This window comes from Convolutriloba macropyga, chromosome 14 (genome assembly GCF_964194025.1).
Source record: "Convolutriloba macropyga chromosome 14, txConMacr16.3, whole genome shotgun sequence".
Taxonomy (NCBI): Eukaryota; Metazoa; Xenacoelomorpha; order Acoela; family Convolutidae; genus Convolutriloba; species Convolutriloba macropyga.
Window position 1 is genome coordinate 28807560 of NC_134481.1, and position 27696 is coordinate 28835255.

The 27696-nt window shown below is 36.2% G+C and overlaps 2 protein-coding genes across 2 annotated transcripts in view; one reads left to right on the plus strand and one right to left on the minus strand.

Annotated features, from left to right (window-relative positions):
• LOC142353214 (uncharacterized) overlaps positions 1–27696 on the minus strand; it is a 712302-nt gene that overhangs the window by 31506 nt on the left and 653100 nt on the right. Inside the window, exons 16-19 of the mRNA XM_075405443.1 lie at positions 23953–24036; positions 22854–23000; positions 12762–12938; positions 10988–11152 (exon numbers count right to left, since the gene is read on the minus strand). Coding sequence (XP_075261558.1) covers positions 10988–11152; positions 12762–12938; positions 22854–23000; positions 23953–24036 — 573 coding nt within the window. The remainder of the gene's footprint in view (positions 1–10987; positions 11153–12761; positions 12939–22853; positions 23001–23952; positions 24037–27696) is intronic.
• LOC142353212 (uncharacterized) overlaps positions 17116–27696 on the plus strand; it is a 276576-nt gene continuing 265995 nt past the window's right edge. The window contains exon 1 of the mRNA XM_075405441.1: positions 17116–17127. The gene's annotated coding sequence lies outside the window, so the exon portion shown is untranslated. The remainder of the gene's footprint in view (positions 17128–27696) is intronic.

A 27696-nucleotide genomic window follows, 5' to 3' on the forward strand; every position in this document is an offset into this window, starting at 1 on the left:
TTTATTTACAAGTACCTTTAACACAAACACAAACAACACTTTAAATGCTTACTACTGATAAGAGCGCTCTTGGTTAACATTTAAGCTTCTGATTTGAATTTGAATGCAAGTCTAGGTTATAAAACTTGGCAATTTTGTCAAAATGTAAGACAAAACTCGTGACCCTCACTTAAACTGTTTTATTGCGTTGGTAATAAAGTTTATATTTGGATAATATTACTCAACATAGAGCACGAACTAGTACAATTTAATGGAAAGAAAATGTGACCTCTGGGTGTGTCCATAGATAAGAAAGAACTCACAATTACACAGCAAGCGTTTGATAGAAGGCTTTAGGCCTTTGATATAACACAGTCTATACTAAACAAAACTGGTTGTAAACTTCTTGCTATTGCATACATTATAAACGTTAGTATACATATCAACATAATAAAACTGAAAACTAGTGCGTTTAAGTCTGTGTAGATAAGACTTTCTTATACACTTTGCAACTAGTTACAAAAACATAAAACTATAACACAGACAAGTTCATGTAGAGTGAACATTCACAATTGTAGTTACAACCCTTGACCTGGAAGTGTTAAGTATTCAACAAATTTCACACACAAGTGTTGCTAATGTTGGTATTTGCCGGATTTTATTTATTCGTTTTTAAATTCAAGACTATAGTTGTTCAGTTCTGCTCCATTTTCAAGAGAACAAACTGTAAAAGTGCTTTACAAATAATGTCTTACCACATTCTTTGCGAGTCTGAAGATTCTTGGGAGCGCAGTACTGTGTATCACACTCAATACGAAAACTACATAGTTTTTATACAGCAGAAGAAAAATAGCGAAAAAGGCTGTTGGAGATCAATTGAACATTGCATCATACCAAAAATGTTCGTGAATTTTGTTGCAACACTACCAGATAAATACGTATCTACAGAAGACAATGGCACGAAAACTGTGCTAACAGCTGGAGGATACAGTGTTCCTCGGAAAAAGCCCCTACTTTTCCCCTATGACATTGACACACTTTCTCCAGACACAAAGAGACTTTTGTACCGATACGATTGTGACTGTGTGCCTATTTTTGAGAATCAACTCGGCCAATTCCAGGCAATTGAAGAACTGGCTCAACTTTGGGGAATTCAACCTTCGCCAACTTCACCAGCTACTTCACCAATTGGATCACCGGCAACGAACGACCCAAGCCCCATTGTTACGCCGGAAACAACAGATACAAAACGAAAAACAGTCATCGCTTCAATCATGGACAAATTGTCTTGGAATATGGGGTCAAACGAGCAGTTCGAACCGAATTTCGATAGTTCTCTTCTTTCAGAGACAACTTTTGTGACACCAACGCAGAGTGCAGAGAATGCTACAGTATCCTTCGAAACGTACAGAACCTCAACCAACACAACACCCTTGAATTCAGAGACTCCCAAAGTATGCAATGCTCCACAGAAAAAACGTGCCAATCGAACACCACTTATAGATATAGTTGAGGACTAACCTGAACTCGGAAAACTGAAACTTTTTGAAACTGTCACCATTTCTATGAACCTCTAAATAAATTGTGTGCTTTAATAATATTTTTTTGGTTTGAAAATGTAAAAAAATATCAATTTGCATTTCTAATTTTAATTGAACATCATAATATCTCTTTTTTGTTTAGAGAACAAAACGGGAAAGAGAAGGCAGAATCAAAAAGTATTCCGTCAAAATGTTAGTTAGTGAACGTTGGAAGAAAATCTCACATGTTATAACATAAAAACACAGCAAGCAAGCAAAGTTCTGTTTAAAACACATATTGAAGAATGAAAGATTTTGAAACAGTAAAAAGTCAATTTTCATATGAAGGAAATCTGTAAAAATGCAAAAAATCTCACTATTTAAGTAGTTATAATAAACTTTTTATTTTATCAACCATATAGTAAAAAAAAAACGTTTTTAAATATTAAAAAAAGTCAAAATTCTTATGTAGGAATTCTGTAAAAGTGTAAAATTCTCACTACATAAGTAGTTACAAAAAAACTTTAACCATAGGGTAAAAAAAGGTTTTCAAATGGTAAAAAGTCAATTTTCACATGTAGGAATTCTGTAAAAGTGCAAAAATCTCACTACTTAAGTAGTTACAAAAAACTTTTATTTTACTAACCATAGGGTAAAAAAAAGATTTTTAAATGGTAAAAAGTCAGTTTTCATATGTAGGAATTCTGTAAAAGTGCAAAAATCTCACTACTTAAGTTGTTACAAAAAACTTTTATTTTACTAACCATAGGGTAAAAAAAGGTTTTTAAATGGTAAAAAGTCAATTTTCATATGTAGAAATTCTGTAAAAGTGCAAAAATCTCACTACTTAAGTTGTTACAAAAAACTTTTATTTTACTAACCATAGGGTAAAAAAAGGTTTTTAAATGGTAAAAAGTGAATTTTCATATGTAGGAATTCTGTAAAAGTGCAAAAATCTCACTACTCAAGTAGTTACAAAAAACTTTTATTTTACTAACCATAGGGTAAAAAAAGGTTTTTAAATGGTAAAAAGTCAATTTTCATATGTAGGAATTCTGTAAAAGTGCAAAAATCTCACTACTTAAGTAGTTACAAAAAACTTTTATTTTACTAACCATAGGGTAAAAAAAGGTTTCTAAATGGTAAAAAGTCAATTTTCATATGTAGGAATTCTGTAAAAGTGCAAAAATCTCACTACTTAAGTTGTTACAAAAAACTTTTATTTTACTAACCATAGGGTAAAAAAAGGTTTTTAAATGGTAATAAGTCAATTTTCATATGTAGGAATTCTGTAAAAGTGCAAAAATCTCACTACTTAAGTAGTTACAAAAAACTTTTATTTTACAAACCATAGGGTAAAAAAAGGTTTTTAAATGGTAAAAAGTCAATTTTCATATGTAGGAATTCTGTAAAAGTGCAAAAATCTCACTACTCAAGTAGTTACAAAAAACTTTTATTTTACTAACCATAGGGTAAAAAAAGGTTTTTAAATGGTAAAAAGTCAATTTTCATATGTAGGATTTCTGTAAAAGTGCAAAAATCTCACTACTTAAGTTGTTACAAAAAACTTTTATTTTATTCATCATATAGTAGAAAAAGGTTTTTAAGCACTAAAGAAGTTCATTTTCTGTAAATAGAATGCATTTAGTTATTCCACAACCACATTTATGGTTTTCACCAAATGACATTTGGTAAATGTGTTATCAGTACTAGTGGTAAATATAAAATCCTTAATTTCAATTGCTTTCGACCTATCTTTGTCTTATATATAGCTACAATTTACTTTTGCACAATGATAAGATAGAGTGTCTTTCATGGAATTACTTTATGTTCACATGAAACACACTGATAATAGCAGTTTAGAACAATTTTAGCCAATAGTATAAGAATACTGCCAAGTATTCCAGAAACCTAAAAGTGAAAACTGATAATAAGGTTGAAAATAGAACGGAATTTCGATACAACCCTCGAAGAGTAGAGAAAGTCTAAAACAACTTTTGTAGAAGAGTATTTTGAACACTTGAACTGTTTCCCGACAGAAAAGAGTATATTGTAAGTATACTGCGTTAGCTATGTTTCAGTTGTGGTAGATAACAGATATAACTAAAATTACACAATAAACTTTTACCTTGCATGGAAATAATGGAAATGAGTAGTTCTGAAACATGAACACACCGCTTATTGGTCAAAAGTTAACATGGGTTAAAGTTGACCTACACTCCTACCAAGATTTGCGTTCCAAACCTGGCAAATGGTGTCAAAGTGCAAGCACACCCTTATAGGGAAATTTTTCTCGTGTAGAACACAACTTTCAACCAACTAACACTCCCTCTAATTGTACCAGTTAACTGTTGTTACAATTTGACTTCATTTGCTCAGTCGTTTTCTCAGTAAAGCAGTCAGTTGAATTTTCGAAAGAAAAAAAATTGAAAAACTCAAAAATGACCCAACCGTGTGAAATTTGCGCAAAGGAACTGGCCGAAAAAAGAAGCCTTCGAAGACACAAACAGCGCGTTCATGGAGTTCAACCGGAATTCCCAGCCTTGGAGTGTAGCACTTGTGGTTTTGAGACTCACAACATTCTGATAATGAACCAACACACCCGACGGGAGCACGGTGGAGAAGTCCAAAATCAGTGTGCCTACTGCAATCTGGTTTTCAACAACCAGAGTAACTTTCATCAACATCTGAAGAATGCTCACGGATTGCCTGTTTGGGACAGAGGCCAAAGCAATAATCAAGCAGTACCAGTACAGTCGGCAATTCGAGGTGCTCTGGAGATCTAGGAGATTGAAGGTAATGATCACACTGACGTTTTGTCTTTCATGAACTCATCGAGGTATCACATCAATGAACTTATACGTCAAAAGACCCTCGAAGGTCCTCAGAAAGTTCAACTTTCTCTAAGCATTACACTCACTAAGGGGATTAATGAAGAAGAAAAACACGTAACTATTTACGCTAACGCTGAAATGCAAATTGTGTACACGGATGCTCTCTCCGAAGAGCAGTTCTTTGAGTCCGTGCAGCATATTGTCAACGTGGTTTCAATGTATGCCACAAGTGGAAAAGGTTGGATTATTGAAAAGGTAGAAAAACTCGAAATTCGATTTGCAAAATTCAACCCTATTCGGGGATCAACCTATATAGCACTTCCAACTGAACTTAGCGCTCTAAAATGCCTGCTCAATATCCGAAACTTTAACGATCCAAACTGTTTCTTGTATTGTTTCACGGCTGCCTACCATTTGCAGGGGAAAGGTTGCCCCCTCACGCAACCTGGGGATCGGTACAGCAAAAAAACAAACCCCGCAACATACGCTCGCTCAAACCCTTTAACTCATCAAGCAGTAGGAGATTTCCCGATGCCGATGCCAATTGACAAAATAAGCGCGTTTGAAAGATGTAATGAAGTAAAGTGAACGTTTTTCGATACGAAAAAAAAAGTTTGTATCCTTTCCGAATTTCAAAGCACAACTCTGATTTTGTCGTTGATCTCCTACTGATAACTGATGGTGAACGTTATCACTACGTGGTGATAACGGACCTGGTAAACTTAGTTCGAAAAATGCAAGGGCGACAGATTGATGCACGCGCAAAAATCTGTCGCAACTGTTTTCATGTTTGCTCGAACAACGAAACGCTTCAAAAACACGAAAAACTTTGCTATCACTTCGAAACTTGTCAAGTTCTGCTACCTGAGCCGGACAGCAACAGTTTCGCTTTCAAAAAATTTCAAGCAAAAACAGCTCTTCCACTGATTGTCTATTTTGACCTAGAGTCAATCATTGTTCCGGTATCATCAGTTGAACAAAACCCACAGACTTCAGGGACTCGATTGTTGGACAAACACATTCCGAGCGGTTACTGTTATGTAGCCATTTCACATGGAAGTCCAAATTTGGAGTTCTTCCATCTGTACAGAGGTGAAGATTGCATGCAAGTCTTTGTGAAGCAAATGGAGACACTGGCAAAAGATATCTACGAGAAAAAGCAAAAACACAGGTACTTCACAGGAGCAGTTGGACAAGCAAAAGAGCTTGCGACTCACTGTTGGATATGTGAAACTAGTTTTTCTGCGGACAACGAAAAAGTCTTGGATCACTGCCATTTCTCAAATCAGTTTCTTGGCTGGGCTCACTCAAAGTGTAACCTACAGCGCAGAACACAGAGCTTCGTCCCCATAATCGCACACAATTTGTCAGGATATGACTTGCATCATGTTGTAAAGAGTCTTCATCACTGCAACCCTAACAATAAGTTTTCAATAATACCTCAAACTGAGGAGAATTATATCAGTTTTAGCTTTAAAGTTTGGATCAAAGATATTGTGAACAAAAATCAAAACGTCATACCCATATACGAAGAACTTCGCTTTATCGATTCTCTTCGCTTCGTGCAGTCGTCTTTAGATAAACTAGTTCAGTCTTTGCCTGAAGACAGTTTCGATATACTCGATAACCATTTTGAATACTGTGACCAAAATGATGTGAAACTACTGCACGGTAAAGGATTCTACCCCTACTCCTACATGGACACCTTCAGAAAATTCAAGCTAAAAAAATTGCCGCCTAAGAAGTGCTGGGTCGACAAACTCAAATCAGGAAAAGTGACAATAACCGAAGCTGACTACGAAAAAGCAAAGCTGATCTTCGAAACATTTGATTGTAGAAACATGGGTGAATATCACGATCTGTACTTGACAGTCGACACCCTACAGCTCGCCTGCTGGTTTGAGCGGCTACGAGCAGTCTGTCTGGACTCGTACAGCTTGGACTGTGCTCAATATCTATCAGCACCACACTTAGCGGGCGATGCCTTTCTGAAGATATGTCGACCCGACCTGGAACTTCTCACAGATCGCAACCATCTGGATATAGCAGAAGAATTGTTGCGAGGGGGTATGTCCTCGGTATACACAAAAAGACTGTTCACGCCAAACAACAAATATCTGGAACGTTTTGATGACACGCAAAAATCAACATATGGTCTCACCATAGATGCTAATAACCTCTATGGTGGGATCATGAAGGATTTCTGCTTGCCACTCAATTCCTTCCAGACGGACACAGAAGTGACGATTGAACAAATTTTGCAAACTCCAGAAGACGCTGAATTTGGATATATCGTCTGCGTCGACTTGGACTACCCCGACTCAATTCACGATGCTCACCAAGATTTTCCAATGGCACCCACCCGAGAACCTGTAGACAGCATGTGGTTGAGTAGTTACCAGTTGGACCTTTTGGAAGAATATCATCTCCCAAAAGTTTCAAAGTGCAACAAACTGCTTCAAACACTCTATGATAAGAAGGATTATACACTACACTATGTAACGTTGAATATTTATGAACGAAACGGTCTTAAAGTTTCAAAACTGCACAAGGTGCTCAAGTTCAGACAATCAAAGTGGATGGCAAATTATATCGAACTGAACACAAGATTGCGGCAAGCAGCAACCAGCAAAATTGCTGAAAACTTCTTCAAACTCATGAACAACTCTGCTTTTGGAAAGTGCTGTGAAAGCATGCGAAATCGAGTTAACGCTTTCCTGGTCCGAGATGAACGAGCTCTTCTCAACCACACAGATAAGTTTAACATGAAATCCTTTAAAATTTTTGATGAAAACATGGCAGTCGTGACTACAAGAAAAACGAAAATAAACTGGGTGAAACCTACAATAGTTGGTGCTTCAATTCTGGATCTTTCAAAAGCATTCATGTTTCGATTTCACTACGAGAATATGAAACAGTGGTTCAAGTGTGAACTTTTATACTCTGATACGGACTCACTTACCTATGCTGTTGATTGTGATGACTTGTATGAGGAGCTAGCACAAGCAGAAGTCAACACAGAATTCGATTTCTCCAACCACCATTCTGATAACGCATTGTACAACACAGAAAATCATATGGTAACTCTCAAATTCAAAGACGAACTGGCAGGGGTGGTAATGGAAGAGTTCTGTGGCTTGAAACCCAAAATGTATTCAATACAAACGAAGGGTATGTGTAACATTATTTTTTATTAAAACAAATTCCAGTTTTGAAACTAACCAAAATCATGGAAGCGTCTTTTTAATATAACACGAACATTGAAACCTAGATTAGGAAAGCACATAGAATAAAGTAGAAAACGGATTGATTGTAACGTTCTTTCAGACTGTCAGAAGAAAAGTGCAAAGGGAATAACACATGAGGGGCAAAAGCAACTAAAGCACGAGGTCTTCAAGAGAGTATTGAACAGCGGGGAAATTGTCCGCGTCAAAAATGTGACCATCAAATCAGAGAAACATGAGTTGATGACACTGGAACAAAACAGAGTTGCGCTTTCGGCCTACTGTGACAAGCGGTTTTACCTTGACCCAATAAACTCCCTACCATTTGGACATAAAATATTAGAGAATTTGCATTTCACAATGTTATATTAAATGATTGGGATTGGCAGTCAGAAAACGAAAGCGACTTGGATTCAATTTCACAACCAACCCCGGAAAATGTGATATCTGAAAACAATAGTTTTTCTGCCCCCGATCCAGGATTCAATCAACCCGATTATTCAGAAAGTGAGCTTGATCAAGATATTGTTGACTGGAATGAACCCTACGCAATTTCCCCGCCAGCCCTTGACAATTCTTTTCTAGAATTGGAAGCAGTTGAAAGCGAAGCAAGCAATAATAGTGATATGTCTGATTTATCTTCAAGTAATAGTCTTATAATAGAACCAACACCAAAACGCAGACGTCTAGTTTTATACAATTCAAGCAGTGAAGATAACTGATAACTTACATTTAGTTGTAGTTGAAGTGCATGGATAAATTATAAAAAGCATTCATATAAACTAAATACAAATTAATGTAAAAATTGAAACTTTACTATAAAAAGAAGACAAATAAAAGGTTTTTCTAACGCCGTTTTATCGGGATTCCACGAAGACTAAGAATAATTTCCATGGGGGAATGACTTTTAACATGGTTAGTCACACCATTTTGCTGGGTAAAAACTTTGAAACAAATTTTACACCTTAAAACAGGGTTTTGGATAATTAGAGGGGGCGCAGTAACTGCTGAATTTTCACACTGGTGGTATCGTGTGTCAATTAAACGCCAAATTTTCTGATTGCAGTTTTCACATTGATATCTAAAATTGTTGGGGTGTATTTCTTCAAAATGAGTAAAAAGATCTTTAGAATTTAAAAATTTGGAGCGACACAGAAAGCAGTCCAACAAGCAACGTTTTCGCCTTGGTGGCATTTGGAATTCGTATTCTGGTATTGGGTGTGTAGGTTCTGTATAACTGTGGGTAAAATGTTGAAATGGGCCCAGACCAAAACAAGATTAAAGTACACTGGCGCAGACATATGACGAATTCACTTTCAAAGCAAAAGCGGTGGTAGTTAAAATGGCTTCAAGCCCAAAGCGGCAAACCAGTCACGCAAGTGGAGGGAAAATGGTTTCCTAAGATTAGTTTCATGCATGGCAGGGGAAATAAGGAGAAAGAATTTCAAAGTGTCCCACCCTGTAGTTTGCCCAGGAAGACACTTGTGTCCCCCCCCCCCCGTAGTGTTCACGGGAAGACACTTATGTCCCCCCCCCCGTAGTTTGCCCAGAAAGACACATCACTACTTTTGCGTGTTTTTAGCGAGCGGTTGTTCCTCAGTAGCTAGCTACGTGGGGGGGGGGAGGGGTCACCGAGGGTGCTGATAGGGGTGGCAACAATCGAGTGGGGGCATGGGGGTAATAGTGGGGGGGTCGATAGCGGGGGGTGTCTTCAACCTCTAAGAAGATCGCGGGTTCGTCAGTATCCACGGTGGGGGTTGATGGGGAGGGAGGGGAGGGGGGGGGGGGTGGTTTAGCAGCAGAGGGCTGGGGGGCAACAGCTCGGTGGGGGGAGATGGGGGTGTCAACAGTGGGGGTGTCTTCAACCTCTAAGAACCGCCCTTCACACTATAAGTATAAGTCTTCAAAGCAGTTTGAGCTGAAACAGAGCTGAAAGCCCGCGGGACGCTACCTGTTTATCACGTTTTTGAGGACGACAAGTGACAAGCGTCAGAGGAAAAATTGGTCAAGCGAAAAATCGCATAAAAAAAGACCGACAGGACTAATATAATTGCTACAAAATTCGTTTGAGACTAATTCACAAAACAAAACCAACTAAACGTCTGAAGAATTGCTCTCGAACGCCTAGTGGGAGCTGTAATCAATTGCAGCCTGCTTCAATCGGGCAGGAGAGGGAGGGGGAGCCTAAATGGGACTATGAAGTTCAAAAGTGGGCTTCAAATAGCCACATCAGAGGTTACCACTATTAAGATTTAAAGTGGAAAATGGCACCAGTTTCGGCCCACTTTTCAGTTGACTTTTAGAATTAAATTGCCGCCAATTGAGTTCAGCTGCTTGAAATTGTTAACGTGAGAGAATTTTAGATCACGCGAAACGCAAAAAGTCAAGGGCGTAAAAGTCACTCCAAAAGTCAGAACGGTCAAGCGAAAATTTTGCACAAAAAACACACATTTACAATAATTGCTTCTCAAAATAGAACAATTAATAACTGCAAAATAACAGACTCAATTTTGCCTCTTTCAGAAGCCGATTGGACGTGCATGTTAGTATTGACACTAAGTTATGAAAACAAAAAACTGATAGAATGAAAAGACTTATAATTTTCAAAAAAAATTAATGGTTCGAACGATTCTGGCGAATTTTACGATTATGATCATTTATCGAAAAAATAATGCTGTTCAGCTGAAACCATCGGTTGAAACCATTACATCACTACCAAAACATCAAATTCTCGCTTCAGTTTAAATGCATTATAAAATTTGGGCCCAAAAATTACTCCTTTTCCGCTTCTTTAATAGTGTGGCGTGGCAAAAATCACTACCGCCACCCAATTGACTTCTCATTAACATCAAAATTATGTGAGAATAGATCTTCAAAAATGGAGTGTGTCCCTATAAAAATTAAATGTTTTGTATTGTAAAAAGGACAGCACCCAAAAATAGCCTTTTGAGTTGGAGCTTTGGGAATAACATTCAAGTTATAGCTCAACTCCATTGTAGTAAAAAAAAACGTAAACAATTTTCAAATAAAAACAAACTGGCTTAAGTCGGATGAGTTGCTCTCCAACGACAGGTGGGGTCATTCATTTGAGAGGAGCATAACTTCAGAAATTTTTCATGGGTGCAAAAAAAAACAACACGAGAGGGGTTCGAACCCGTATTCTCCCTGATGGCAGTCTCAGACCTTTACCACTAAGCTACACAATCTTTGCTATAACCTTGCTTATACTCGCTATTATCTTAGCAACAGACTTAATTTCGGAATTCAGATCAGGCAAAAACTAAGCAGTCACGCGTGGAAAATTATTTTGAGAACAAAGAATGTTCTAGAAGAAAAGCGCAAAAACGCTCAAAGTAAAGATTTATATTAAAAGACATGTTGGCAATAATTATTGTTTTAAACTTCGAGAGCAATTATAAGTAGAGCTAACCGCGGGATTAGCATTTCTCGGCATGGGCACTGGTCTCAAATACTCATCCTCTTCGACCTGTCTGAAGTGGGAAGTGTCGTGTGGTGGGCTGGAGGGAAGCTGCGAGGGGGGAGGGGGACGAGAGGGGGGCTTCTGAGGGACCAAATACTCTTCATCACTTCCAGACTAAAACATTGCTCATAATATTAAATCTGTAACAGTGTTAATGGCCCGGCGTACGTGACATTTGCTTTACATTAAACTACTGCTTTTTGATATATTGCGTCGTGGAATTGAGCAGTATGGAATCTCAAAATATGCGAGGCTTTTTGTTTCTCGTCCGTCAGTGGATAGTATTATTTGACATTTGGCCAAATTAATATTCTTATCACATCTACAAGCAAAATAAAGGTAAAAAATAGTAACGAACAAGCAAGTAATTAAAGCACATAAGAGTACTGCTTTCTTGCATTTGTCGTTAATAATGCGTTCACTAGACTCTTTTCTAATCCATTAATAGACTGATACGTCAAAAGCAGTCGAATTTATGCTGAAAACCAGACAGTTCTCATGAACACGATTGCTACTTTTACAACGATAATTGATTAAAACGATTACTATGAGACCAATTTGATAAAAATGAATTGACAATGACTCGTAAGTTCAAATGCAGAAACCCATAGATTTCTTAATGAAATATTGACGGATGGCTATCATCCAGCATCGGGGGTCTGTGTACCTATAGCCCTCAAAATCTGAAAACAGAACAAGTTATTTACAAACAATTAGAACTCTTAAGGTAAAATAATCCTCTCTTTAACAATTTTTGCAGACAATAATGGATGAAAATCCAAGTACTTCAAAAAAAGGTTTAAAGCCAGGAAATCTGAAGCATCTTCGAAAATATTTGAAACTTAGAATAATGGCTGGTTCTCGAGAGGTGAACTATTATGAATAGTCAAATTAAATAGTCTGCTTTTCTTCATTAAGCATATGAAACATACCCGGCAGATTGCCGGAAAATAGCCGCCGTTGATGCCAATAAGCATGATTGGGATTGAAATAACAGAAGATATTGAAAAAAAAAAGATTTTTGTACAAAAACATTTTTGAAGTCCGATTTATTTTGATGGCATTTCGTAGTTGAAAATATCGTACTTCTGTTTCTTAGAGAGAGGATACAGGGGCTACTGTCAATAACAATAAGAATTAGAGATGGTAAATAAGACTTATAGGAACAACGTTCAAATAGCGGGCATCTAAAATTGGGCTTTATGGGTTTATCCCGTTTCTATTTCTGACTTCAATTTTTTATACCGACTCTGTTCATTTTGAATTGCTTTGCTTAGCAACTGATGTTCAAATTCACTTTTAGCAGAATGAGAGAAGAGAGAAACTAGCCTAATTAGAGAAGTCAAAAAGATTTCACGCAAAATGTCGAAAAAGCGGCAAAATGGTAAAGCGAAAAAAAGTTTGACGAAGTAAAAAAAAAATACGAGCGCAATAATAGCCTGCTGAGAAGATGAGGGCGGCTATTAATAATCAAATCTTTCAGTGGATCTTTCTCTGATTCTGAATTATAGGCGAAATTTACGATTGAAACGCAATATTATTGAGTGCGTCCCATATTTCAGCAACCATAAGTACAACAACGCGTAAAAGTTGTAAAGCAACAAGCTCTTCTATCATATCAGCCAGTTAAAAAGTTGCCAGTGAAAATGAGGAGTCAGAAGCAACAAAACCCAGCAAGCCAAATACAGACAGAGAATGAAGGAAAAGAATGTTGGAAACAAACCTCATCTCTCCTAGGAATACTGTTGTCGCCCTGGTGCTGTTCCTGGGCTCTCCTACCACTGGCAACAGGGCCAACAGCACCAGCCCTGTTGGGTACCCCGACACCCCCTCTAGCTCCTCCCGAAGATACCCTCTCTCTAGGTTTCATATCAGCCTCGGCCGTTCCTCTAGTTGCAAACTAAACACTCATTTTTAAATCTTTTTGAATTTTCCCGAAATATGTTCGCTTCAATCAGATCTTTTATGCATTCCAGTAGCAAGTTCAGCATTTGTAAACGAGCCTGACCCTTTCACTTTCGAGCGTTCTTTTTTCACATAAATAGATGTTTTTGATTATTTTCAAGACGATGTTTGAATTAGGGTCAGATAGAAATAGCATGGCACAAAAGCTAGTTAATAGGCATCAGTAAATTCCGTCACTTATTTGCTCGCCAACTCACAAGTCAAACTATCAATGGCGTAGCTGATGGACGCCATCCTGCTCGAACTCAAAACAACACTAAGCTAATTTCTGCAGATGCTTTTTTCAATTGACAACTACAATCATATATTTGCACCAACCCTCAAGCAGGAAAGGGCCAAGGCGCCCCTAGATCTTCTAATAGTTGCTTCGACAATTTCGAGCGATCAACACACAAATAACCATCTTTATAGTGAAAATATCACAACTGCGACATTAAGGCATGCAAGTTATGGTACGACATGACCACACGTATACATGCACGTGAACGTTTTACATGGACAAATTATCGAATACTGGATTAGCTATTGCCATAAACAGACAAACCACTCCCACTCAAAATTCTATTTAGCAGACAAAAGCAAGACATTCTCAAAAGGGACGAAACAGTAAACATCCTGCAAATTTAACTGTTGTACTTAATCCTTAATTAATGTTCTAAAATCTGCCTTATTACAAGATTAAGGGCAAAGAGAACTCAACATAAAGATCGCGGCATATAGAAGACATAATAATGCACCGTTTTGCCACCTTAAACAGCTTGTTTTTGCCTTTCACTTTAGATAGGCAAACAAGGAGTCACGGTAATGTGCATTCGCACATAATGGTCCGATCCCGCTCATCTACATTTTTCACTTGATTGTCTACCAAATAAGGAAGAGAAAAAGTTAACATAGCATTCAACAATACACTAAATGAATAAATCAATATACCTTAGAGGGCCGATGAGACGTGTCATTAATGTGACTAGCAGAAAAGACGGCGGTAAAAATCAAATAATTAAAATTATTATTTACGACCAAAACTCGCTGTACAATTTTTCAAAACAATAAATTACCAAATCAAAATGGCATCTGATAGAACCTAAACCGAAGAACAATAGACCTGTACTTCATAAGAACAAAATATGGGACTTTTTCCTCAATGCGACTTGATAACAAGTCGACAAGAAAAAACCACAAGGGTAAAGTTTAAAAAAAATATTGCCTGTTTTTGAAAAAAAAATACTATCAAACATTAAAAACATTATGTATCAACAGAAATCATTGAAAGATTAATTTATACCTGCATTGAAAGTGATTCAGACCTTTCATTATCAAGTATACGTCATACGACTACAATGAGAAAGAGAAACAAAGTCTGAAACAAAAAATCAAAATTTGCATGAAAACGGTATCCCAGCCAATTAGACATCAAGCTGTTCACCAATAACATTATAATTTTCTTAGTTGCGTCTTTTGTCAAATGGCAACAGAACCGCCCATAAGTGTAAAAAAAATTCTAAATGGGCAAATACGCAAAAATTACGAATATTTTATGAAACTTGGTAGTATCACGAAAAGAGACCGTTTGAGGAAAACAGTTAAGAAGAGCAAAACTTGGATGTGACTTATCTATAGAGAAACTAAGCTACAATTTAACAGAAAAACTATTGGCAAAGCTCAAAAAACCATTCTTTTTTCAAAAACAAATATTTCCAGATTCATAACAAACATAAGCTTTCAACTAGAAGGAAGGACAGTTTATCTCGCAACGTCTTAGAAAACTAATTGCCCCTGTTATCATTGAGACTAAGTCATAAGACTATGAAATAAAAAAAATACATGCAGAACTAAAAAAAATCACAAACAACTTTACGAAACCGCTGTGTTGAAGCCATTAAATTCATAAGACACTAACCGCGAGAAGTTTAAATCTTTACTTCCGTCTCCATTGAACATCGTGAAGTCTTTTGTGAAACGGCTATATCAAAATGACAACAAAAATAATCACAAACATTGAAAAAAATTAATACACAAAATTCAAACAAATTTACTTAGCCCTAAAGACATCAGTCAAAATGTTTAACGAACGAGAAATTATTGTTTGGCTCAACAGAAAATAACGAGATCTCTCAAAAACGCGGCTGAGTTACGAAAGTGATACGAAATTGTAAAATACGAAAAATTGACAAAAAGCAGTTATTGAAATCAATTATATATCTATAGTTGGCCATTGACACTTTCTATAACCCAATATTTGGCATATGACAACAAAAACTAACAGCAAATACAGGGCAAAAACTAAAAAAAACTATCAAATTCTTTAAGAAAAGGGTGTCTCAGCCCTTAAAACAATTTAATAAAAGCAATAAATATGTTCAATTGCGTTTTTAAGCGCTTTTTTCGATTGCATCTTTCAGTAACGTGATAGTTAACTAAAGAAACAAAAAAAACATCAAAAATCGGGGTGTTGTGGGGGTGGGTTATGGGGAGTGGGGAGTCAATCTCTAAGAACCGCCCTTCACACCATAAGTATAAGTCTCCAAAACAGTTTCAGTGAATCGCAAAATTGGAGACTAGTGATGTGAAAAGCTCTAGGAGCACTTAATGCCCGCTGGGCGCTAACTGTTTATCCCGTTTTTGAGGACCAAAAGTTAAATGGGCCAGACGAAAAATCGGCCAAGCCAAAAATCGTATTAAAAATAGACCAACCGGACTAATATAATTGCTATACAAACTTCGTTTGAGAGCAATCAACAATATCATTAAAAATTAAACCTATTTTTAATCATATTAGCTAAATTGAACCAAATTTTAGCGCAATTTACGGAAAATGAGAATAAAACTATCGAATATTCACAAAACCTTAAACTTCGATAGCTCCCTGTAAAAAACTAAATTCGAAAAAATCGTTTTAATTCCATATTCTAGGATGTGTGTGCTTTCCAATGATACCACTCACAACTCTCTAAGATGAATATATCGATCGGCCAAAATTGAATGAACAAAAATTGACTATATAGTTCCTCTCTCCACCCATTTGAAAATATATTTCCTCCCTCCCCACTAAAGTGGGGGTCGGAACAATTATTAACCCCACATTATTAGCTTTCGAATATTGAACACAAAATTGTGTTTTTGTTTGCATGTGGCTACATTTTTTTTATATCCCCCAAGTGATCAGTGATCCATGAATCTATTAGGGAAACAAAGCTAGATTGACAGAACCAGGTTCTTAAAAACTTCAAAAATCACCTGGAGACAAAAATCTTAAGAAAAACGAACTGCAACAGTGAGCAAATCTAAATTTAAAAAACTTGAAGACAAATAGTTCCAAATCGATAAATTTTTAACGCAAACCGAAAACTTCAAATTCAGATAAAAACAAAAAAGCCGATCTTTGAGTTCAGAAAAAGGACTCATTCAAAATTGACTTGAGTCACAAAATTGACAGAACATTTGAAAATTACGTAATCTAACTTCCATTCAACTAGTTCGAAAGGTTTCTCGGTGTTAATCTGTACAACCATCATGCCAAAGAAGCCGTGTGGGCATGATATAGTAGCAAACAGATATTCGTATAGTCGCCGAACAGTTCAAATTAGACGACGCAATACTTTTCAATTAAAACCGTAGCTTTAACATAATGTCATTAAAAAGAGAAGCACTAAAAAAATCAAAGCTATCATCGAATCATGTCTTTCGCGTACACTGATACTATTAAAATACTGCAAAAAGTCTTCCGAACAAGAAAATTGACACATTATTTAACCATTTACCCACATATCGATCAGAAAAAAACTTATGAAACAGGATACCTGTGAAATTTATTCAGAACTCTACTCAAAAGAAATAAAAGGTCAATTTATTTAGGATGTGGTTGGTCAGTAATTTACAAAAGCATTTGGATGCACCAACCAATTGGCTGCTGATCACAAAAACGTGGGTCTGCCTTCAGAGAGACAAATTTTCAAAAAAAACTTAGCTTTCTTAAAACAAGATTTTTTTGTAAAAAAATTAAATACTGTATTCCCTCAACACATCACCTCAATTGACTTGTATAACGGTACAACACAAAACAAACTAAAAATTGATTAAAAAAACTCCAAAAACCGCTGAACAGCACCTCCGAGAACTTATTAAATCTATGCATTGAGGTAAGGTGTGTGATACCCGAGAGGTAAGGTGTGTGATTGATACGCCAATGATCATTAGTTCGATCCCCTGCCTCCACAAAGCTGTCTGTGAGAGGATGAGCTCTTACTTAAACAAAGCTCGACCATATCCAGGTTGACCATAGCCTGACCAATGTTGTCTGCAATGATGGTACCACGAGAAAGTGACGCAAAAAAAGTGACCACAGTCACCAAAAAAGAGCATAAATGCTCACTAAATGAACAGTCGGGAGATGTGGGGAATGATAGAAAAAGGACAACTGAGAACAAGCTACTGTTAATGCAGACTGAAAGCCTAAAGCTGCCCCAATGCGATTACGCAGAAACAAATTATTATTATTATAACACTTATCAGACTTACTTGAAAGAGAAAACATAGCCGACAAATTGCCGCAAAAAGCCGCCCTTAACCCACCTTGGGATTGAAACAGAGAAAAGAAAGAATAAAACAAATTGACAGAACTCTTCTAAGTGTCAAAATTCTTTGAGTCAACCCGGACGACTGAAGTAAAATTGCCACTATTGAATATTTTTTGCCGCATGTGGTGAACAAATGATCGAAACAGAGAAAGCGGACTTTCACCCAAAAACAATTTTCTCACTCCTCTTTGAAATTGGAGCGAAAAACCCACCCAATTTTCACTCCACTTCCGGTGTGACCAAAATCACTTCTCCGATTTTACTTCCCAAATCATGAGTTCAAATTGGTAGACCTCAAATCAACTGAGATCAGATCATAATTAAACAAAGTGCCCCAAAGAAACAGTGCCCCGATACAATTCAAACAAAATCTTTGAATTGTTACAAAAATAGGCCCGCTATAATTCATATCGGACAATCAAGACTACTCGGTAGCAACAGAAATAATTAATATAGCAAACAAATTGCCGGAAAACGACCACGCAGAAAAACTTAAAACAGCGAGAACAATTGAAGACGGCCTAATTTCTCTCTAAGGGTCACAAAATGTAACATTTAGTTCGCAGTTATATTAAATTTGATAAATGTGGCAAATTCAGCCCTAAAGGGAGGACTATAACGGAAAAACTAATACAAATTAGAAGTACACTCAGAAAAATTGATAAATCAATGCATTAGTCTTTAAACATTAGGTCGTATTGCACGGGATTAATTGAATTAAACAAATTCTATTGATTTCAATTTTGACGTCAATTTCTTCAAGTAATCTTGCTGAATCGATTCTTATATCCATTCATCTGCAACAGAGTCAACTAATTCAGAATTCAAACGTGGAAGGAGAATGACAGAGTGAAAGTTGAAAGACAAACAGGACTTATTTGAAACAAAAAACATAGTTGACAAATTGCCGGAAAATAGCCGACGATGACCCGCGTGACGCACATTTGAATTAAAACAGAAAGGAATCAGAAAGAAATTGACAGAATTCTTCTAAGTGTCAACATTCTTCTAAGTGAAATAGAAAATGAAAAGAATAAGAGATAGAAATTGACAAAATTCTTTTAAATGTCAAATTCTTCCAAGTGTCAACCCGCACGACTGAAGTAAAATTGCCACTATTGAATTAATTTTTGCCGAATGTGAACAAATGATCGCAATAGAGAAAGCGAATTTTTGCTCAAAAACAATTATCTCAATCCACTTTGAAATTGGCGCGAAAAACCCACCCAATTTTCACTCCATTTCCGGTGTGACCAAAATCACTTCTCCAATTTTACTTCAAAAATCATGAAATTCAAATCGTGTGACTTCAAATCAAGTGAGATCAGATCATAAAGAAACAGTGCCCAAATACAATTCAAAATCTTTGAATTGTTAAAAAAATAGGCCCCCTATAATTCAAATAGGACAATCAAGACTACTCGGTAGCAACAGAAATAACTAAAATAGCGACATAATTAATAAACATAGCAAACAGATTGCCGGAAAACAGTCACGCAAAAAAACTTATGGCGAGAAAAATTGATGACAACCCAATTTCTCTCTAAGCGTCATAAAGTGTAAAGTATTAGTTCGCAGTTCCATTAAATTGTTGTGCCCTAACGGGAGGACTATAAGGGAAATACTGATACAAATTATAAGTACACTCTCAGGAATTTTGATAAAGCAATGCACTTAAATTTTAAACATTAGGTCATAATGCACAGTATTAATTGAAATACAGTTTATATTGATTTCACTTTTTGACCGTCAACTTATTGGAGTAATCTTACTGAATCGATTCTTATATCCATCTGAAACAGAGTGAAGTAATTCAGAACTCAAACGTGAAAGGAGAATGACAGAGTGAAAGTTGGAAGACAAGCATGACTTATTTGAAACAGAAGACATAGCCAACAAATTGCCCGAAAAAAACCTGCCGTTGGCCCACTTAACGCACATTGGGATTGAAGCAGAAAAGGAAAAGATTAGATAGAAATTGACATCATTTTTCTAAGTGTCAATTTTTTTTACTTTTTGTGCAAATTCTTTACATTGGGTTAGATTCTACAATTACACTTAATTCAGCTTTTAAACTGAACGCTATTAGGCATAACAGTAATGCCAGCCAGCAATCGCTTTAATGAACTCTGATAGCCTAATGAACTATGACTTAAAGACCGGGCTTTATATGCTTATCCTGTTTCTTTTGATTTTGCTCTTTTGTCTTTGACCGTATTCACTACAATACTGAATTCAATGCGCGAAAGAATTCAAAATCCATTCAGTTGAAAGAGTGAGTGAAAATAAGTCAGAAGTCAAGCGTGAAAATCGCGACGGACAAAGAATGGACTACAAATTGCTGCACGTGAAAAAAAAACACAATCGAGAAAGCTACTTTTTTGTTCAAACCCCATTTTCTCGCTGTACTGTAAAATTAGAGTGACAAATATTAGAGTGACAACACCACTATCTTCTTAGCTCGTTCCTGTTTCGGAAAGATCAATTCTCCATTTGACTTCAAAAATCGGTTTATCCGGGTTTCGGTTTATCCCATTTTTTAATTTTGCTCTGACCTTGACCGTATACACTACATTGCGTAATTCAAAGAGTGACAGAACAATCCATTCAGTTAAAGCAGTAAGTAAGTAAGTCAGGAGTCACACATGAAAGACTTATGTGAAACGAAAATCGCGAATTAAAGGAGAGCGTCTAAATAATAGACGTTGAGATGCTGACAACGGCTATTAGTAATTACTGGGGTGAGAGTCAATAGATGGGGGAGGGGGGGTAGGGTAGGATTGAGGGGGCTGGACGAGAGGCGGATTCAGATCGCCACTCCAGGTGGAGGAGGTTGGAGTGTTGGGGGGGATAGACTCAAATCTTTCAGATTAAGAACCACCTTCGAACCATAAAATTTTCTTCTCAAAACAGTTTTGGCGAATCGCATACTTGGAGACTAAGAAGGTGTAAGGCTCTAAGAGAGCTCCTCGGCCAGTTAATCCCTCTGGACTTCACCTGTTTTTAAGGACGAAAAGTTATAGGTGAGACGAAAAACCAAGCACGCCAAAAAATCGCCTAAAAAGACCACAGGGCTAAATTGCTACATAATTGCTACAAACTTTGTTTGAGAGCAATCAAAAAATTGAGCGAGAGGGATATAGATATCGCAGAATTCAATGCCACGCACAAAAAGGACCAAAAAATGTCAATTTTAGTTTGCGAGCCATTGATGTAGCAATCAGATTCATAGCATCATTTATTTTTTCCAACAGACAAAACAAAGCTTCATTAAAGTCTTTCCTAAAATCTAATTTCATTTTTCTCCAGGAAATTTTTCGTGGGAACATGTTCTCCAAGGAAATTTAACAATTTTGTCTGGGAGTCATTTGTCCATTTAACGAATACCTCTTTGGTTGGGTGAGCATACGAACCTCATCCATTACGACATATCCAGCAATAGGTGTGGGACCACCATATGCTGAATGCTTAAAAATAGAACATCAACTCACAATCTATATACCCTATGGGTGGACTCCTAACTCTAACATCAAAATCATGTTACCATATTTTTCTACCACTTACAACTAACGCAAAACAAATTTTTTGCGTTAGATAAATTATGATCTACTGTGATCTCGCTCATTTTTTGACAGTGATCTCGCTCATTTAATCATCGAAACCCACTTTCTAATAAAAGAGATCACCAAATAATTATTCTATTGTTATTATGCAAGTTAATAATTATTCTCCATGCAAGTTTCTATTGTCATATTCGAGCCTAAAATTTGTTAATACTGCACCATTTATTACTTTCATAGGTTTATAATAACATGATTTCTGTTCCGCTGTATTACAACATCGACGGTCAACACCCAATCACATCATATCGTTAAATACGGTTACTTGGTGAAAAGTATGAATTACATCACTATGAAGTTTATATGCAGACAACGGATGCGCCCTCTCAAGATTAGCCCATAAAACACCTGCATGTTATTTCTACTGTTGTAAAATTATCTTTTACAACATATCAAGTCCAAAATGAGAATCCTCTTCTATATTTAGTTGCTTTTAGGTGTGTAATAATAGCCATCGGTTTTGTTGATAAATATGGAAAAGGTGATACAACACTTGTTCACATCCTATACATAATTTCACGGGTCGCAACGCACGAATAAAATTCTAATCTCCTTTTCTATTTCAAGCTGTTGAACATGTAGTGATTAAATCATTTCCTGGAATATTGTAGGCGAACCCTGAAATTGAGAGATTAAGGAAGAATAATCAAATCTACTCCGGATATTGAGGAACCAGACACCGAAGGAGTCGCACGCCGATTTTTCAGACTTCCAATGTATGTTATCTTTTTTTTTTTAAATTTAAGTTCATAAACGTGTAGTACCTAACTCATTCCTTGCAATATTGCAAATCTAAGCAAATAAGAGGATAACTTGGGATTTTGGGTAATATTTGTCACTTGGGCCAATTTTTACGGACAATCTCACTCAAACATCTCTGGCTGGCAAACTCAAAACAACGAACACTCAGTTCCTTTCCTAGTATGACTTTCAAGTTTTCAGTCGGTTCGGAAATATTGGGCTATAACAGATCACTGACAAACCTAAGCAAATCGCTTCAGATGTAATAAAAATGCTTTGAACGTGCAACAATCACTTCATCTACACGAAAATTGTTCCAATTGCATAAAAGCTTGAGCTGCATAATTTTTAATTGACAGGCTTCTTTTAAAACTTTTATCGTCGTCAGAACTTCTGAAACACACGGAACCATTAGAGTATTTTTTAAAAAAATATATTACTGTAACTTTATGTACTAGTTTTGGAACATCTACTTGATTGAGCTGTATGTTTATGAGATAGTTGGAAAATAATGAACAGCCTTACAAAATGCTTTGAAGCGAAAAGAGTCAGCTTTAAAATGACAGGACAATACCAACAAGACCAGGAAGATATTGGTTGAATCAATTCTCAGCGTATGATGTCACAGAATGGAACCATGAAGAAATGAGAGCATGATTATTTCATCAATAGGTGGTGTTTGTTATAAACGCAGGCCAATGATACCAATAACAGGCATGAAAATAGTAAAACTTCATTTTCTTCGAGTAGAGTTTATTCAACACTACTCGAATCAATAAGTGTTTCACTCGATTAAACTCATTTCAGTTCAACTGTTTTCAGAGCGTGTCTGAGTGTAAAACGTATAAAAAGTGCTACAAACAGTTATAAAATACTGACTTTTATTGGCTCTTTTTATTACCCTAAGGACCTTACGTTATTATCGGCCTGCGCATTCGATTTATTTGTGCTTGTGCCCGGAGAATACACATCCAGGTAGGTAAGTGGGGTGTGACCCTGGCCTGAATGAGCACTGGGGTTATTACCATCACTTGAAGGAGCATATAGCTCATTTTGATGCTGCTAAAAACAACTCGGAATATGTTTTTATTCTCCTTACTCTCCACGTCAAATAACAAAATTCTCATTTTCATTACACTGCACGAATAAATGAATTTGTGCACTCATAATGGTTTTTTAAGCCTATTAACATGCGGGACTATTATAACATGTTTTAAACTTAAAGTACCATCAAAAAGGTGAAATCTTAATTCTAGGCGGTCAAATCATTCCGGGGAAAAGAGAAAACACTTCCTAATTTTGAGACACTAAGCATGAAATGCTTTGATATTAAAGCTTGATTCAAAGATTAGAGAAAAGAAAACACACATCACAGACTTATAGCAGACTTCAATAAAATTTGTTATAGGTAAATCAGTAAGCCAACATTATGTAACTTCTTTGAGCTGTTTCGTTCACTTACAAAACTTAAAACTTAAAACTTCAAAGCATTCTGCTTCGTATACTTTTAAATAATTCTTTTAAGCTGAACAATTATTATTATTTACCTTAACCTCGAAATAAATCTTCAATTGAATCTTTCATGCGAAGGTTTGAAGTGTGAAACATGGTTAAAACAAGGAAGACAATGACACAGTTCTGGGAAGAAAACAATGTAAAGTCTGTTATATATTTCTATTAGAAATTTACTTTTTGACTGTGTCTGTTTGTGAACCAAACTGCCTCTCTTTGAAGACTTCATTTTGAACATTTTCATCTCTATGCACGTTGAGCGTTAACAATCTATGACTAACTAAACCTACAAGCGTCAAATATTTGTCTCGAGCGTATGACTTGAAGTCATAACTTAATACTTAAATTTTGACTACTTTACAAATTCTGAAGCCTATACGCGAGAAGGAACGCTAAAAATAATCAAATAGATTATAAATTTCACTCAGGTAAGGAACATAACTGACACAAACATATTCTTGATAAGACAGAAGACTTGCGGAAAGAATTTGTTATAACTGACCTCATTGCTGTTGTTACTAGTAGAGGACAGATTGACAATGTTGCTCTGTAGTTTAGCAGGTTGTTCCAGAGGGTTGTCTCGGTACTAAAAATAATCATTTAATCATAACACAGAATTCTAGAAGATGATTTTCCATGGATGATCAGCAGCTAAAATTTCATTCCTATTTCTCAAACACTAATCCAAACGATGCCCCAAATTTCCAAAGTAGCCGCATTTATCCTCCATGCCCATTGAAACAGCCAAAGAAAAGACAAATATAAGAAATTGACCTCCTGTTTCTTTGGTCAAAGTGTTCCCCTTTGGCGGGAAGCTTTAGTCTGATTAGGTACAAATGTTGAAATGGATTTTTCATTCGTTAAAATATTGTTTGTCATTCGAGTGAGAAATTAAGCGCGAATAGTGTGAGTGGCGAATTAAAACAAAAAGGCCAACAAAGCGACCAGAAAATAAAACAGCCACGAGAAGTCTGAAAATAATGACGTAGAAATAGCATAAAGTTCCAAGGGGCAAGAGGACGTCATTTATGGTCGGATATATTTATCGCAGAGAGTTCAAATTGAAATTTGCAATCCCATCGAGTGTAGAGTATTTCAATTGAAGTTTTCAAATTTCGATTTCTTTCGGTACTTAAAATTTTGATAATTCGTAGACAACTTTGCTCTTTTCCGCCTATTTCAGCAGCGTTTCCCAATTCGACAGTTTCCCTGAGCTCTACAAATAGTTGTTGCGCATGAAACCCAGAAAATGTTATCCCGATAAATCATCGAGCATAAAAAATTATTAGAGTTTTGAATTTTTGGAGCTGACAGTAAATAAATATTGGCCATTAGTACTAGTTTATGCGGCAATTTGAAACACAATTGAACCCCGTTCCAAAATGTGCCAGTCAAGGGAAACCCCAAACCCCATTGAGTAGCCTTAATTTTCCAGCAACGTAACCTGCAAAATTAAGGCTACAATAAAACTATTTTAATATTGAGCTTTCATTTCATTGAATTAACGAGGTTTCAATTCATTCCAAGTTTGCTCATTTTTCTTTCTTGAGTTCAATTCTTGTTCCTATTTGGCGTTAGCTGGATAATCTATACATGACCGTTTCATTATTTGCCTCTTGACAGCATAGTCGGAAAAACAAAAAAACATCATTCTTCACAACCGCTTCATGTTTTCATTTTGAAAACATATGCCTTGCCAACACCTGAAAACCCCTCAAGACAGCATTGAATAACTATTACCCAGAAACAAAGAAACAAAACGTCAGTTTTGCATCGCTAATTACTGATATGCTTCATCTCGATTTAAAAAAAATTTGTCAAATACGTGCATTGTTTCGGAAAGCTGCTCTCAAATAACATTTAGTTAGAGTGACATATATTCAATTTATCCAACCTAGAATTAAGTAAACTCTATTTAAGAGAGGGGGAAATCACGTGTAACTGAAAATTATTCGCAACAGTGAACACAAAAGAACTCCAATAGCAGCGCAAACAACTCAGTCAAAAAATTGCAAAAGAACCATTTCAATTGGAGGGGTTAACGTGTTATTCTCTATGTTAAGGCAATTAAAATAAAAAATTCCCATCGAAATCACCAGAGAAAAGAACTGGAATCGTCAAAATCTAACAGAAAATTTCATCAGCCGATCAGTTCCAAACTGTAAAAAAGCAAATTTCATGGACTAATTTATCATAGAATTTATTCTTTTCAAAACCAACTCATTCTTTCTTGTCAACCTACAAACTAACCGAAACCTTCAACATAACCAACTGACATCTTGCGAATTGCTCTCAAATTAGTAACAAACGGGTGGTTGGCTTCGGTAGTATCTAGCTAGGGCTTAGGAATGGCAGCATAATGGGGGACTAAAAGAGGGGGAGGTGAGTGAGGAGGAGGAGGAGGGGGTCTAATTATGAGGGGGCTCAAACTTCTAAGAACAGCCCCCTATATAAGGAATTGACGTCTCCACGACAGTTTCGGTGAATCCCATATTTAAAGACTAGAAAGGTATAATAAGGCTTTAAGAGCTGCCCAGCCACTCAATGCCCTCCAAGCGTCACCTTTTAATGTCGCTTTTGAGGACAAAATATTCAAAGCCTCAGAAATGGTCCAGCAAAAAATCGAGTTAAAAATACAAGTCAAAAACAGCAGTAATATAACTTAACTGGCAATAAACTTCGTTTATAGCAGGTATATTAAAAATTTGAAAAACAAAAGATGCTGTAAAAGATGACTAGTTGTTGGTGAAAATGTCTTCAGAAACATGATTTTTAGTCAAAAGGTCCACAATTATCCCAAAAAGTTGCCTTCTTAAAAAATTCGCGGCTCCTTGAACTAATTTAAAACTTTTGACTGAAACGTCAAAATGTCATTCAAACCTTTTTGACATTGTCGGAAAAACAAAAAACAATCATTTTTACAGAAAAATAAGGCAATAAAATTTCAGTTTAGCATCGATAATTATTTTACCTCGATTTAGACGAATGTTTTATCTCAATTTAGACGAATTTGTCTAAAACGCATTTTGTCGGAAAATTGCTTTCAAATAATTGCTTTAATAAGTACAAAATATTATTAGTTCATGTAAATAGGACTACAATAGGACTAATATAACTGCTACAAACTTCGTTTGAGAGCAAAAAAATGATCAGAAAGATGAAAAACTAAAGACGCTATTAAAAGATCACTAGTTCTCGGTGAAACTACTAATGTCGGGCAAATTGCTCTCAAACAACTGGCAAGCGGTTGGCTTCCACATTCGCTAGATACTGTTTAGGGAGGCTACCTGTAGCTTAATTGCCGGAAAAATGAAGTGGGGGTCAAACTTTAAGAACCTCACTTCACAGACTGAATTTATATCTCCAAAAGATTAGTTGAATTGCATACTTAGAGTATCATAATAAGAGCCTCTAGGAGCCCTTAAATTCATCTCAGAGCACTTAAAAAACTTTTAACAAAACAGATATATAAAAACCTCGTTAAATACCCATCGTGCTTTCGTTTTCAAAACCAATAGTGTGCTGTTAAAATCTATCCCAAATTGAAGCGCAAGCTTGAAAAAACTTCATTGCCCCCTAAACTCGAAAACCAAGAAAAATGACCCTGGTGTTACCATTATATTTATATATAAGCGTTCTTATATATAGGCGTTCTTCAAAGCATAAGGAAGGAAAGTTGAAATATAAACCGACATACGACGGACATATTGCTCTCGAACGACTCTGCCAGGCGGGCCAATATAATTCAGAGGGGGCTTTAGCAAAGAAAAACTTTTCTTCATGGGTGCAAAATACGACAATAGAAGGATTCGAATCCGCGACCTCCCCCGTCTAGACTGAAGCCCTAGCCACTCAACTATAGCCCTTGACACTCAACAGGCACTGTAACGTCCTAAAGTACGTTTTATATAGTAATGGATATATCTTTCCCCTTTTCTACTGATCATTTTATATAGTGCTAGATCTTTTATATTCTCAAGACATATATATATAGACTTGATTTTTCTGCCTTATTAAGATGCGAAAATGTGTATTTACTTTATTAATGTCCTGTAAACTTTCTCAAGTATATTTGTTATAAAAACCACTTATTTATCTTTTGTTATTTGATTTACTCATAACGCAGGAACTTGTGATAGTTCTAACCGGTATTTATATATACACTGTACACTTTTCTATGTTCACTTTATTTGTCCGTCACGTGCCAGCACGCGCCAGAAGTTTTGTTATCTTGAGTTAATCTTGA